The 14,364-nt window shown below is 33.1% G+C and overlaps 1 protein-coding gene across 4 annotated transcripts in view; it reads left to right on the top strand.

Annotated features, from left to right (window-relative positions):
* Positions 1-60: 60 nt before the first annotated feature.
* step (cytohesin steppke) overlaps positions 61-14,364 on the top strand; it is a 44,897-nt gene continuing 30,593 nt past the window's right edge. The window contains exon 1 of one of the 4 annotated variants that reach the window (XM_087161803.1): positions 61-328. In XM_087161803.1, the coding sequence (XP_087017929.1) occupies positions 283-328 (46 nt within the window). In that variant the 5' untranslated portion in view covers positions 61-282. Of the gene's footprint in view, positions 329-10,299; positions 10,445-14,364 lie in introns of those variants that run through there. The other 3 variants (XM_087161802.1, XM_087161800.1, XM_087161801.1) reach the window with 3 other exon arrangements.

Here is a 14,364-nt window from a genome sequence, read left to right as displayed (position 1 = left end):
CTTGTAGCTTAGATAATAAAGTATAACTATGCATTGAGCATTTTTCTATAAATGCATTTGGAGTACAACTAAACTCAAGCTTTCTCCTCTATGGTCTGTATCCATTAAATTAGTTTCGGATCGATAAAATGTGTTGAGTGCATACAAATTATTTTCATTTATAATATGTCGGGAGGTATCCTAAACAAAAACATAGAAGTGAATTAAAATAATATATATTCTTTCTTGCATTACTATAAAACAGCTTAATGATATTTTTTATTTTACCAATCATTTTGAAGTATGAGTTTGACGATGAGAAATCACACAGACAACTTTCAAAATAGTGGTATGCTCTTTGTTTAATAATACAATTACAATTTTATTATTTGAAAATATATATTATTCTATGATTGCATGTATAGCTTCCAACTTTCCTCTATTCCTTTTTAAATAATTTTTATGGATTATATGTTTATTTCAATCTTTATTTCATTAATCGTCAATATCCTATTGAAACTTCTTGTAAATCAGATCCTTTTTTTTTAAATTATAATTTTTAAAGTAGAAGATTGTTTTCGATTGAAAATTGCTGAGAATTTGTATAAATATAAAGTTATGTTCAACAATTTTGAAAAAATTGATGTAATAAAAGAATTGTTCTAAACTCTGACAAAAATCTATCAACTTTAATGAATAATTATTTTGATGTTGATGCAAATACCTAATCATCTGAAATGCGAAAAGGGAAATAAATTATGTTTAATATCATATCTATCTATATTCTGTTATTTTTATATATTCAATAGCTATTTTATTTGTGAACTTTGTTAAGAATAAGAGAGGTATAAGAAGTTAGTTTATGGAGCCAGATTGTTCTGGTAGTATTTTTCTATTGGTGTGTTACAACCATCTTGTTGCATAATTTATATATAATTTATGATATTCCTTTTCTTTTAACAAAATTTTTGCAATTGTAAATAATAATCTTGAAATATATTTTATAAGTGATTGATCTTAAGTAACAACTAATCTAGGAATACATTAAATTCATAACTTTAAAATTGTTCAGATCTTTTTACTTTTAAAATTAACAATTATAATAATAAGAAAAATTAAAAGTATCAAGGAAATCTATATTAAAAAGTTTTAACATCAGTCCTGTTTGCTCTTCTCTGAATTAGAAAAGTTGTATGGCAATTAGTACATGAAAGATTTCCATATCAGTACTTGCTGCCAAAAAAGAGCCAAATTTTAGAGCAACAAAGCAGTAGCGCTAGAACATCTAAGAAAAAATTAAAAACATCACAAAGGGCTTGCTCCGAGCCAACCACAACAACATTTCCCCCCCCCCCTCACACATGGGTCTTTTTGGCAACGAACGTGCTGATCAGTTGGCAAAAGAAGGTACTTCCCTCCCAGCCTCTCCAAACATGGCCCTCACTTACTCTGAATTATTTTCTATCCGCAAATCTAAAGTTGGTAAAGCTTGGCTTGTTCCACCGGATCACAATTGGTATCCCCGCAAGCGTCCTGGAGGAGCACTTGACCTTCAGGGTACACGTGCCAACCAAACCGCTACCTGTAGATTTGTCAGTGGGCATACTAAGGGCCTCACTTTCAGTGGACAAATTAAAATTTTTCCAATTTGTAAAAAGTGCAAAACCAGCAAGGCTAGTCCTCACCATCTACTTGATTGCCTGGATTTCACCATGGAAGAGGTTCTTGATAGACCTCTCCTTTTCCTCGATTTTTTGAAGACTCCAGGCCTCATGGATCTGGTATAGCTCCACTATCCCAGCTGGGATTGGAAACAACATATTTTTTTACATTTTTACTCAAATTTCAAAAACCCTTTGGTATCTTAGCAAAAGTTGTTTTTTTTTTTTTTAAATAACGTCAGGCACTGAACTTTCGTTCTTTGCCTTAGAAGATGCCGGAAGTGTTGCTCATTTATCGTTACCCAGTGGGCACCTGTGAACCAAAGTCATGGAGGTGAGCAACATTGCCCACGCCACACTGCCACAAATACCCGTTCATAGGGTGGGCCACATTCATACATTCACACATCAGAAGACAACACAGAGAGAGAGAAACATCCATGCCCAGAGCGGGATTCGAATCCCCAGCCATTGGTTTCGCAGTCAGGCACGCTAACCACTCGGCCACCTGGCCGGCATCTTAGCAAAAGTAGCTACTAAAATTATTAAAAGAAAGCTGGAGATTATTTAAAAGCTAGGGTTAAAGCACGAAAGGTAAAGAGATGTTAGACTCTCTATTGAGGTGAGAGTTAGTAGTAATTTTGAATATACTTATTATGATGAGTGGTAAGAAAATGATGAAAAAACTTAAAATGAGCTGTCTAAGCCCGTTCTTATCTTAAATTTTTTTTAATGCTTTATTGAAGGAAGCTAAAACCAAGTTGATAGTTTCAAAGTTATACATGGGTTTAAGTTTAAGTGGACCATTCGCAATCACAACGCTCGTATACGCCATATAGGGAGAAAACAGGTTCCATGTCTTGACTCTCCCCCCCTTCCCTCTTCTCAGTTGTATAGGAATGTACTGTGATATTTTCCCCTTGATGTTTTTCATATTTACCTGTCAAAAATATTTTTTTTAATTTCCACGACGTAAATTTCTACTAAGACTAGGGAACTCCTCGATCGAGTACTGCATGAAATCGGCCGCTGTGGGGGACTTTTTGATGGAACTAACCTGCATTTGCTTTACATGCTGTAGAAAACCACGATAACCTCCCACAGTTAACTTAACATCAAGGGGAGTCTTACCCATGATCATTCTACCACTTAGAATATTTTACGTCAACACTGGTCGGTGCAAGCCGGATGCGGAATTTGAATCGACTAGCCATCACTGGAATTCGAATCTGATTCACCTCATTGTAAGGCAAACGCTCTATCCCCTGAGTCATCATGGCTCGAGCACTAGAGATTGATGAAAAAAGCTAAAATATGCTTGAAGAAACAAATTTCTGCTGCATAAATGCGGGAACAAAGAGGGAGGATGGAAGAGGAAGGGAGCAGTAAGCTAGAGGCATTGGAAAAGAGAATTCCCATGTGTTTGGTTTAGAATGCAGCTGCCAACTCCACTCATGTTTTAGTTTTTTAATAAAATATTAAGAAGTGTATTTATTATCAAGCTTAATTTTTTAGTCAGTTTTTGTCTGTTTTTCATATCTGTAAAGGTGAGACATTGCAATCAAAGGTTTGACCACATTCCAACTAGCTATGACACTCTACTAAAGCTCTGTGTCATTGTAGACTCCTCTGACCCGCATTGAGCAGAGAAAGAGTCATAAAATTTTATCAATCTGGAAAAATTAGAAAATGTTATTCGAAATGTTAAGAATGTTAGAAATGTTAAGAGTAATGAAATAATAATTAATAAGAGTTTGAGGTATCTAAAAGTGTAATTTATTTTTAACAGTAGTACATTTTTCTAAAAGTGGTAATTTTTTTTTTTTTTTAAATTTACTTATTATCAAATCTAATTTCAGATATAACTGTTTTGTAACATATTTTCTTCTTGAACTGAGTAAATAATAAATAACTAATAAATAATAATAATAAAATTTATTCCACTGATTACAATAATCCGAGAAAATCAATGAAACTAGTATAGAAAAGTCGAAATGGCTGTTTTTTACCTCCTTCAATGTTTGTGGATACTGGGTGATTCTCACAAACATAGTTTCGCATGACTTTATCACCAAATAGAAGTTAATATCATTAAAAATTTCGATTATTTTGTGCTTCAATGCTTTATGCTAATAGTGGCTTAAATTGCAACTATATGTGGTGGGCTTACAATCCAGAAATATTACACTATTTGATCTGCCAGCTCTTGGATGTGCGGATCATGGCATATTAAAATTTTTTTAGGGGGGTGAATGAAACAAAATCGGAAATTTTGAGTTCTGCGATTAAGTTTTTGACGCGTCAGATCAAGTTTTTGCTATCGCTTTTATTGGTATTTATTACTACAGATTTCCTAAGTCTTAAAACTCTTGATATTTTTAATACAACAAAATTATGACGCCATCTAGTGAGAGAACCGGTTCCATGTCTTGACCATCTCCCCTTCCCTCTCTTCCTCTTCTCAGTTATATAGGAATGCATTACAATATTTTCCTTTTTCCTAATATGTTTTGCATTTAATAGTCGCAAATATTTTTTGAAATTTCCACAATGCTTTCTTTTAGAACTATGTCCAATGTAGTTTTCAGTTCCATATAGTTTCCTGACTAAAAAGCTTTTAATATATTTGAAAATCGAGACAGAAGATGACGAACTTCTGCTATGGCTCTCCACACGCACAGGCTAAAGGTGAAAGCATGCAAGGTTTTGCCATAAGTTGAGAGTTCTGATTTATTCCACCTATTGCCCATTTCTATCGCCAATTACTTCCTAATGGGTAGCAATATTTTTTTTTTAATCATAAAATTTAATTAATAAAATTTTTTTAATAATCTTTTTTTGTTTGTTTCTAAACAAGGCCTCTGTTTGAGAACTAAAGTACAGTCAGATAACTTTTAAAATCACGTCCTTAATCTACACGTTTAAACACCCATTGGTCCAATGTATAATTTTTCAAAATTCAAATTTAAAATAGTGATAATGATTAATAAAGCAAATAAGGCCTTTTCTTGTTCAATTTTTTAATATGTTTTTTATATACGAGGGGTGTTTTTTTAAGTCAGGGCTGTTTGAAAATAAAAACCTAGCGAAAGTAAATTTTCAAAAAGCAAATTTATTTTCAGATTCCACATACGTTTATATTTTTTTCAACATAGTTGCCGAGTTTGTTTAAGACTTTATCATACTTTACAACTAGATTCAGAATACCCTCTTCATAAAAACTTGCCGCCTGCTCCGATAACCAAGAGGTCATGACCGTTTTTACGTCTTTTTCATCCTTGTTGGGGTTGTCACTAAAATTATGTTTGAACTATCGGAAAGAGAAAGATCACTTAGCGCTAGGTCTGGGCTGTAGGGAGGGGTGGTCCAAAACTTCCCAGCCAAAAGACTCCAATAAGAGTGCTTCGCTGCGAAGGGAATCATTGTGAGTAGCAAAATCCCCTATCAGCACAGTGCTGCCAGATTTGGCTGCAAGTTGCTGACTGGGCTACTTTTAAAAGTTCCCGCTACTGAAAATCGAATTTGGGCTACCGGCTACTTTCATGGCCACTCATTATTTTTTAAACGCTACGAATATTAAAGATGTGGTACTATTTTTTCCTTACAGAAACACTTTTTGTAAAAAAAAATTCCTTTCCCTTTATAAAATGATTTTGAAAATTCTTTATCTCTTTTAAAAAGGACATTCCCCCCCCCCGAAAACGCATCAGCTTTAGTTTTGGATTCTTGACTTGTTTTGCTGCTCGGGGTCTAAAATCTATGCTTCAAATCATAGACTCGTGAAATCGCAAAGATATGTATGGAAAAATGCAGGGCGAGTATGATGGGAAAAAAAGCTTTAACTCCATTCATTATTAATCGTTTATTTTCTGGAAAAATCGCGTGACCTTTAATCTGAGTAAAAACGAAATATTGAATTTGACGAAATTTTTAACGCAATGCATTGAAATTTAATTTTTTTTTTTTTAATTTAGTAGAAAAGAAATATATAGAGATGCCAACTGCTCCGGACACGCCAAATTAATTAAAAAAACGTAACTACAAAGTAAATGTTGCAAAAATTTGACTATTTTTGCTTTCTTTTTAGGAGGTATAGCATGACATGGTCTGGCCTGTTTAGTCTAGCTGGGCTCCTGAGGCCAATAATGACCCTTTTCCCATTCATCCTGTAATGAGAACTTAAACAAAAAAATAGACAGATTACATGAAATGTAACTATTAAATGGCGCATGTTAAAGTATTCTTCTGCAGCACAACAGCCTCTTTCAGGCCTTGGCTGCCTCAATCACGCGTAGCTTGCAACGCCTTCTATCCATGGCGACTTTTTTCCAGTTGTTAATCTTTATTACTTTGAGCTCTTTAGTAGTGTCATCGAGCCATCTAGTTGGAGGTCTTCCTCTGGCCCGAGATCCAGAAGGATTTTTAAAGGTGGTGATTCGTACTGCATTGTTTTCTGGACCTCTCCAGATATGGCCAAGCAATCTTAATCTATTGCTTCGGATGACCTGCACTATCTTTGGCTGACCGTAGAGTCTATATAATTCAAAGTAGTATCTGATTCGCCAACAGCCTCTTTCCTGTACTGGGCCAAAAATATTTCTAAGGATTTTCCTTTCATAAACACCAAGAGTACGCTGAGTGTCTGCGTTTAGTGTCCACATGTTTCACTTGCATAGAGCAATACAGGAATACAGGAAGAGTCTTATAAATTTTAATTTTGGTTTTTCGACTGATTAGGCTTGATCTTAATTGCTTTCTTAGTCCAAAGAAACACTTGTTTGCCATTTTAATTCGGTTGTCTTCTTCTGTTTTTATGCTGTTTTGGTCATTGATCATTGTTCCAAAGTATTTGAATTCATAAACCTTTTCAAAGGTGTAACCATTTATGAATATAGGATCATAATTTACAGTTCTGACTGGAGATTCCATAAATTTAGTTTTATCTTCGTTGATGGTAAGTCCCATATTTGTGGCAAAAGTTTCAAGAGCCAGAAAGGCCTCTCTCACTGCTCTCTCTGAAGTTAAAGTATAGCATGACATAAGTGCTATAATTATACAAGCCTACGAATTATTCAGCTATAGTGGTGAAAAATCTACTAAATTGAACTTATTAAACCAAGAATTACGATTGGTAAACTACCACTTTAAAATATATATTTACTGTCCGTATGTATATATATATATATATATATATATATATATATATATATATATATATATATATATATATATATATATATATATATATATATATATATATATATATATATATATATATATATATATATATACATACGGACAGTAAATATATATTTTATATAGTAAATATACAGTAAATATATATAAACGTAGTTTTATTGGGCTACAAAATGTTCGAATGTCCGCTACTTTTGGAGCTTCCATTCGCTACTTTTAATCTTTAATTCTGGCATTGTATCAGCATGAGAATCGGTAACTTCGTAAACTTCACACGTCTCTGCCGGTGGATGTAATAATGTATGCAGCAGACAAGTTTTTTGCCGACTAAAAATGCGTCACTGATCTTATCTGAATAAAAGAATAAAACTTCCTAGAATTTTAAGCCTGTTTACACATTGCCTCACTAGCATAACAGAAGCGGAGGGATACACCGGAAGTTTTCTAAATTTCTTCCGGTTTTAGGAAGTCTGTTATTTTTTGTGTTCGCCCAACCATCCAAAAACTATCTTTCAACAGCCCATGGGTAATGTAAGCCTGTTATGATTCGAACCTCCTATCGCCGTTCTCAAAATATATAAATGCAAAAAGTAGTACAAAATAGATCCAAAAAGACCATGCACCCTTTTACATCACTGTCTACCTAGAATCTTTTCTGAAATGTGCTCATCTTTGAATCAATAAGCAATCTTTTGAATGCAATTTCTATAAGTGGAGATGAGCATTATGTATGTGTTGACCTTGTCCATTTTGCATCGCGTGACGCCGCATTATAATGCGAAGTCGTTATTACAAAGTAGAGATTTCTGACGCTGTGTCCGCCTCTTGTGCATTCGTGCGCATCGCTGATGCCCTGTGCTGATTAAAACAAAAATGCAGCATCTTTTCTTTGTTTATATCGTCTTGTTTTGATGGTTTAATATTCTTAGCGCCCTCATTTTTTTTTTACATTTTGACGAAGACAATAGGTTTTAACTAATTTAGCAATACGAATATAACAACTATCACTGGTAGTTTGTTAGAAACGACCGAAATATTGATTGACAAAACCATAAATTTCTTTTCTAAAGAACGTTTCTTTGAGCATCAGTATACAGTCCCTGGCCGTATTATTAAACGCACTATAAGATTCTATATAAAATTATAATTATTAGGTTATACTATAGTATTGTTTTTACTCTGATGAAACCGGTTTGCATTTGTTTAAGCTCGTGTATCAATTGGTTAACATTGTAATGCAATACGTTAAAAATAAATACAAATAGTAAGTGTATTAAATAATCTCCTGAATAAAAACCTATTACATGTATGTTTAAATATAAAAGTATTGTACATACACTCGTACAAATCATGTCATTATTAAAAAATTACAGTGCCTCTCATAATTTGATTTAATTATTATAATATACTATTATAATACTTGGTATAATAAATATTCTACATTTATGTAATACAGTAGTGAACCGATTATCCGGAACAATCGGGACCATCGCAATTCCGGATAACTGATTTTTCCGGTTTTCTGAATCGCTACAAAAGGCCGTTTTTTTATTGTTAAACCCAACTAAAAAAAATTTTTTTTTTTTGGAAAAAATCTTAAAAAGAAGAAAAAACGATAGAGTAATACACTAATGATTATATCCAAAATGATGGTAAGGTAAACATCTTTCAAAAAAGAACGAAAAAACCTTAAAATCTTATGAGGAAAAAAATTTTTTTCTTTAAAATGGCGGGAAAATTTATCGAATTTTGCTCCGGTTTTTGGGTTTTCCGGATAACGGGCTCTGTACTGTATATCGTCTAATTTATCCTACTGTCAAATTTATATTATATATCCGCTAATATAACCAATTGATACACTAACGTAAACAAGTGCAAACCACGTAAAGACACTAAAACTGTATAGTATGTACTGATAATTAAGATTTTACATAGAATCTTATAGTGCGTCGAATAATTTGACAAGGGACTGTATAATCCTTGCGTGTTTTAGATGCTATTTGGCAAAAAACTAAATAAGTGTCGAAAATTTGGCAATTTTTTGTTTTTCAGAAACCGTCGCTTACTTATATCATTCTGCAATGATTTTTTTCCCCACCATAACTAAAAAAAAAAATGATTTCCAGGTTCTTGGGAATTAGTTGAAAGCTCGGAGTTTTTTCGATCTTATTTGACTGGGCTAAAAGGAGAAAGTAATTTCATTTAATTTCCAGACTTGAAACAAAAAACGTAAAGCGCATCGCTTTCGTTATAAATCACCATCACCCTTGTAAATTCCTTTCGACGCAGAATTTTTACTAAGCATATTTTTCATTATTTTGTATTAATTTATTTCTAAATAAGTCAGGAATATTATATTTAGCATTTTAACAATTTATGGGTTTGAAATATTGTATGAGACACCGGTGTCTTTTCTGCGTTAAAGGTAAAATATATATTTTTGTTTCTAATTGGAATGTGAGAAAAAAGTATTTATATAAAAGTGACGTACATTTATGTATAAATCCCTGACCAAATTATTAGACGCACAAAATCTTAATCATCAGGTAATACTATACAGCTTTAATGTAATTACGTGGCTGAAACAGATTTGCACTTGTTTACGTTCGTATATCAATTGGTTAAATTAGACTCTATAAATTCGACGACTGGATAAATTAGACGATATATTATATAAATATAGAATATTTATTACATCAGGTATTGTATTATATTATAATAATTAGACCAAATTATTAGACGCACTGTAGTGTTTTAATAATGACATGTTTTACACGAGCTTATATGCAATACTTTTTATTTAAACAAGCATGCAATGGGTTTTATTCCGGGTATTTTTCACGTACTTCCTATTTGTATTTGTTCTTAACGTATTGCATTACAATGCTAACCAATTGATACACGAACGTAAACAGGTGCGAATCTGTTTCAGCCACGTAATTACATTAAAGCTGTATAGTATCACTTGATGATTAAGATTTCGCATGGAATCTTATAGTGCGTCTAATAATTTGGCAAGGGACTGTAAGTGTCCCCAAAGGATTAACGAAAGTGATGCTCCTACATTTTTCAATTTAAATCTGTGAAATCGAACATTTTCGCCTGTTTGAAAATCGTTTTTTTTTTAAATATTTATTTTATTTTATTTTAAAATGAGTAAATATATATTTATTTTAGTTAGCTGAAAGATATTTAGTTTTCCTAGCAATACAATATTGACATACTCTTTAACCTTGGAACAACATTTTAATAAAAAAGATAGGAAGAATATAAAAAAAGTTTGCTATCTTCCAAATAAATAACTGTCTCTCTTGTCCATTTCTTCATTTGTATGCGTCGACATGTTCCCCATTCAAGAAAATGTTTTTATGTAGTGATAAAGGGGTGTTGTTGAGGTGGGGTGGGGGGGTAGATCAGTGATGCGTGACGGTCTGTGTTCGCACGGGAAAGGACAGTCGGCGCAATTAAAAGAGGAAACAATGAAAGCTGATCAGTTGTGGTCATGACTTTGGAGCGAGTGGGCGACCAGCTGAAGTGCGATGTCATGCTCAATTTCATGTTCTCCGATTTTATTTTAGCCGAAGCCATCCCTGGACCCCTTCTGCACTGTGAGTACACCCCTTTTTCTCTCTTGAAAATCGTCTTCTTTTTTTTCCCGTCCTGTTCCTAGCGAAACAGGATATTCAGTTTCAGTCGTCAGATTTCTCAATTAAAATAATTTATTTTATTATAATTTATACTTAATATATAATAATATATAACTTTATATTCTATATTAATATATATAATAATGTATATTAACATGCGGGGTCCGACTTAACCTAATTGGGGCCCGGGGCAAAAAATTCTTTGCGAGCCCCCCTTTGCTTCACCACTTCTGTAATGAAAAATTGAACTTTATGGGGGTATTTAAATTTTTCACCTCATTATACATATATAATAAGAAAATTGACTAGAATCTAAAATAGCTATAAAGCCCCCCCCCCCTCCAATGGTCAGACGAAATATCGATCTGTCCATTTAATTAATTATCTGTCCATTTAGATAATTAATTTTTAATTAATCTATGTCCATTTTGCCGAATGCAATTTTCTGATTGTTAACTTAGACATCTAGCAGCGAAAAATTCATGTCCTAGCTGACATTAGGGCGGAATTTAGCTACCTTTTCACAATTACGCTGGTTCACTTAAGCGAATCAAAAGCCTGTATTTTTTTGTAAACATATCGTATTTTGCGATATACAGGCTTTTGATTGGCCAAATTTGTCCATTTTAATTGCAAAAATTTAGCTAAATTCCGTCATAGAAAGCCATGGATTTTCGAAATATAGATTTTTTTGTGTTCATAAGATAGATTAATGAAGAAGCTAACATAAAACTGACGGATTTACTGATATTTTGTTTTAAAAAAAATTCATTATAGAAGGAAACCTAAACTTAACTTTCAATTTGGTTCGGGGCCCTCTTCTGATGTGGGGCCCGGGGCAATTGCCCCGTATGCCCCTGCCTTTGTCAGGCTCTGTTAAGATGTAGCTATATTATTCTATACTTAATTTTTTCTATAATTAAAACTTCGTTGACTTTAAACAGAGTTGCCACTCCACAGGGAAAACTTGGAAGATGCAGGGAATTTTAAAATCACCTAAAATAACAGGGATAATGCAGGGAATTTTGATTTTTTCATTAGATACTGGGAAAATACAGGGAATTTTTTGTTCCTTATTTTTGTCTTTGAAAAAATGATAACCACTCAGTGCAATCTATGGGGGGATATTTCAGTGCTTTTCTTCTTAATATATTTTATTTTAAAACCGTAATTTTGAACCCAATCCTCAAGACAAGGGAACTCTTGGATCAAGTATAGGGAGAAATTTTGCCTTCGTGGAGGACTTTTTGATGGAACTGACCCGAATTTGCGTTACATTTAAAGGAAGACCAAGAGAACCTCCCATGGTTAGCCTGACGGAAAAGGGACTCTAAGCCATGATCCGTCTACCACTGACGATATTTCACGTCAGCATTATGGTCGGTGCAAGCCGGGTGCGGATTCATATCGACCAGCTGTCGCTGGATTCGAACCCGGTTCACCTCATTGGAAGACGAACGCTCTATCCCCTGAGCCATCGCGGCTCCTTCCTTATATATTGTATATAAAATGTACAATGAATTTTCTCCATATTTGAGTGGCAGCCGGTTAAATAAATAATCTGGATTGAAACCGAAAACTGGTCCCCGTGTATTGGAGACTCCGGTCTCAACTACTTCAGCTTAAATCATTCAAAAAAAAAAAAAAAGTTTTTTTTTTTAAGAAAATAAAAAAAATTCAACGTTAAACAACCGATCTATATTGGATTTACGGGTCATCGTTCAAATCCACACCATTGCTTTCTTGAACCAGACAAACACTTGGATCAAGCATTGGGATAAACTGAGGAAGATAAACTGAGTGGAAAAAAAAACCGCATTTGCGTTACACGGAGAGGAAAACCTGGAAAACCGACTACGGTTAGCCCGACGGCAAGGGGACTGAAACTCATGATCCATCTACCATTGTGGATATTTTACATCAAAACTACGAGCCGGGAGCTGTACATGAATTGACCAGCCACCGCCTTGTATTGAACCTGTATCCCTATGCCCTACTTCTTCCTGTGCATTCAATAATTTAGTGCGTTTGTCGTGAATTTTTTTAGAAACTAACATATTACTGAGATGAGTGTGCTCCGGAAAAAATCCGGATTTTCGGATTTTTCGCAAACAGGGACTAGGAAGTTTCCGGATATCCAAGGTGCAAAAATTTCAAGAAATCATAGTCACATTTCTGTATAAAAATTCTTGTATATTTTTTTTAAAAAAAATATTAGAACTACAATTTATACTTGGCATCGCCTTCATTAATTAATATTTTTTCTGGTAGAATAATAAACGTGATTAGAGATAAAAGTAAACTTATAATTATTCATTTAAATTATGCTGCATAGAACTTATGTAGAATTTCATGTTTTGAAAATATCAATGATTTAAATTTATAAAGACATTAATTTTTTGAAATGCGTCGTTAATGATTTTTCCGGATTTTTGAGTTGGACTCACAATCACCCCTGATATTATGAAGGATTATAATTTTATGTCTATTATATTTTCCTCTGGAATGACTCAATTTTTGTCTAAATTAGCCCAAAAATTAACGGTCCACCTAGAATCTTCTCGCAGCATTGAAATTTATTTAAATCAAATCGTAATGTTTATGAATTAAAGATTTCATAGGATGTATACGTTAATTACAATTTTTTTCATTTTACAGCGAGTATAATAACATGCGTAAAAATCTAGATTAAAATAACTAAGCATCCAATGAGAGAGACAGATGCGAGCCCGAATTGTCGAAGTTATCTAAATTAAAGTGCAAAAATAGTTCACGATATTTTGTTTTATTTTATAACCATCGTTGAACAGCCGACCCAATTTTTTTGGGTTTACGACTACCAATGTTCAACTACCAATGTTGCCTTGTAATTTTGAACTCGATCCAGAAGACAAGGAAACTCCTGGATCAAGTATTGAAAAAAATTTGCCTTCGTGGAGGACTTTTTGATGGAACTAACCCGAATTTGCGTTACATGGAGGGGAAAACCTCCCGCGCTTAGTCTGACGGCAAGGGCAACCCATGATCCGTCTACCACTGAAGATATTTTACGTCAGCACCGTGGTCGGCGCAAGCCGGGTGCGGAATTCGAATTGACCAGCCATCGCTAGGTAAAAACCTAGGGTATTAAAGCGAGATATTATTTTTTGCTGCGATAATAATTTTTTTTTTTTTTTGAAGATTTTCAAAAGTAGAAAAGTTCCAAAAAGTTCCATTAGCATAAATTATTTAATTGTTGCAATTTTTTTCTCTCTACCACTAGAAAAAAACTTCTTAGAAAAATGATGGCAGTCAAATATGACTTGTCTAATATGATATCAACAAACAAGCATATGACTAATCTATATCAAATTTACTAATTGCATAGATTTTGTTATGACCAAAATTAAATAATTTTGTATAAAAAATAAACAGATCTTATAACAGTTTAATTTATTTACCGTTCGTAAAATGAACAATGAGTTATTCAATTCAGCAAACGCATATTGAATTAAAGTTTTTTTAAATACCTTTTTCTGCCAAATTTGAAAAAGTAAGGTAAAAAGCTGTTATTTTTGTGGAATTAAGTATTGATATAGGATGTAATTAATTTGCTTTCGTAAATTATTCTGTTGCTACTATTTTCACATTATGTTAATTTTTAAACGAATTGTTTTAATGATTTTATGATTTATTATTCTTGTAATTTATAAAACTATTAATGAACCATTTTATAAATGAATAAAAAAATTATTTGCAGATAAGATGAAGACTTAGGTAATTTTTTTATTATCACATAAACCGAGTAACAAATAATGTGGTGATCGACAAATATCGCCGTATACCGAATAAAAATAGGATATTCTAGGTATTAAACCCCTTTATAGAATTAATCCTAATTT

Source organism: Parasteatoda tepidariorum, chromosome 4, assembly GCF_982258835.1.
Source record: "Parasteatoda tepidariorum strain Cologne lab strain chromosome 4, Ptep-v5.0, whole genome shotgun sequence".
Lineage (NCBI taxonomy): Eukaryota > Metazoa > Arthropoda > Arachnida > Araneae > Theridiidae > Parasteatoda > Parasteatoda tepidariorum.
The sequence above is the reverse complement of the archived record's forward strand: the minus strand, read 5'-3'. Positions and strand labels throughout refer to the sequence as shown.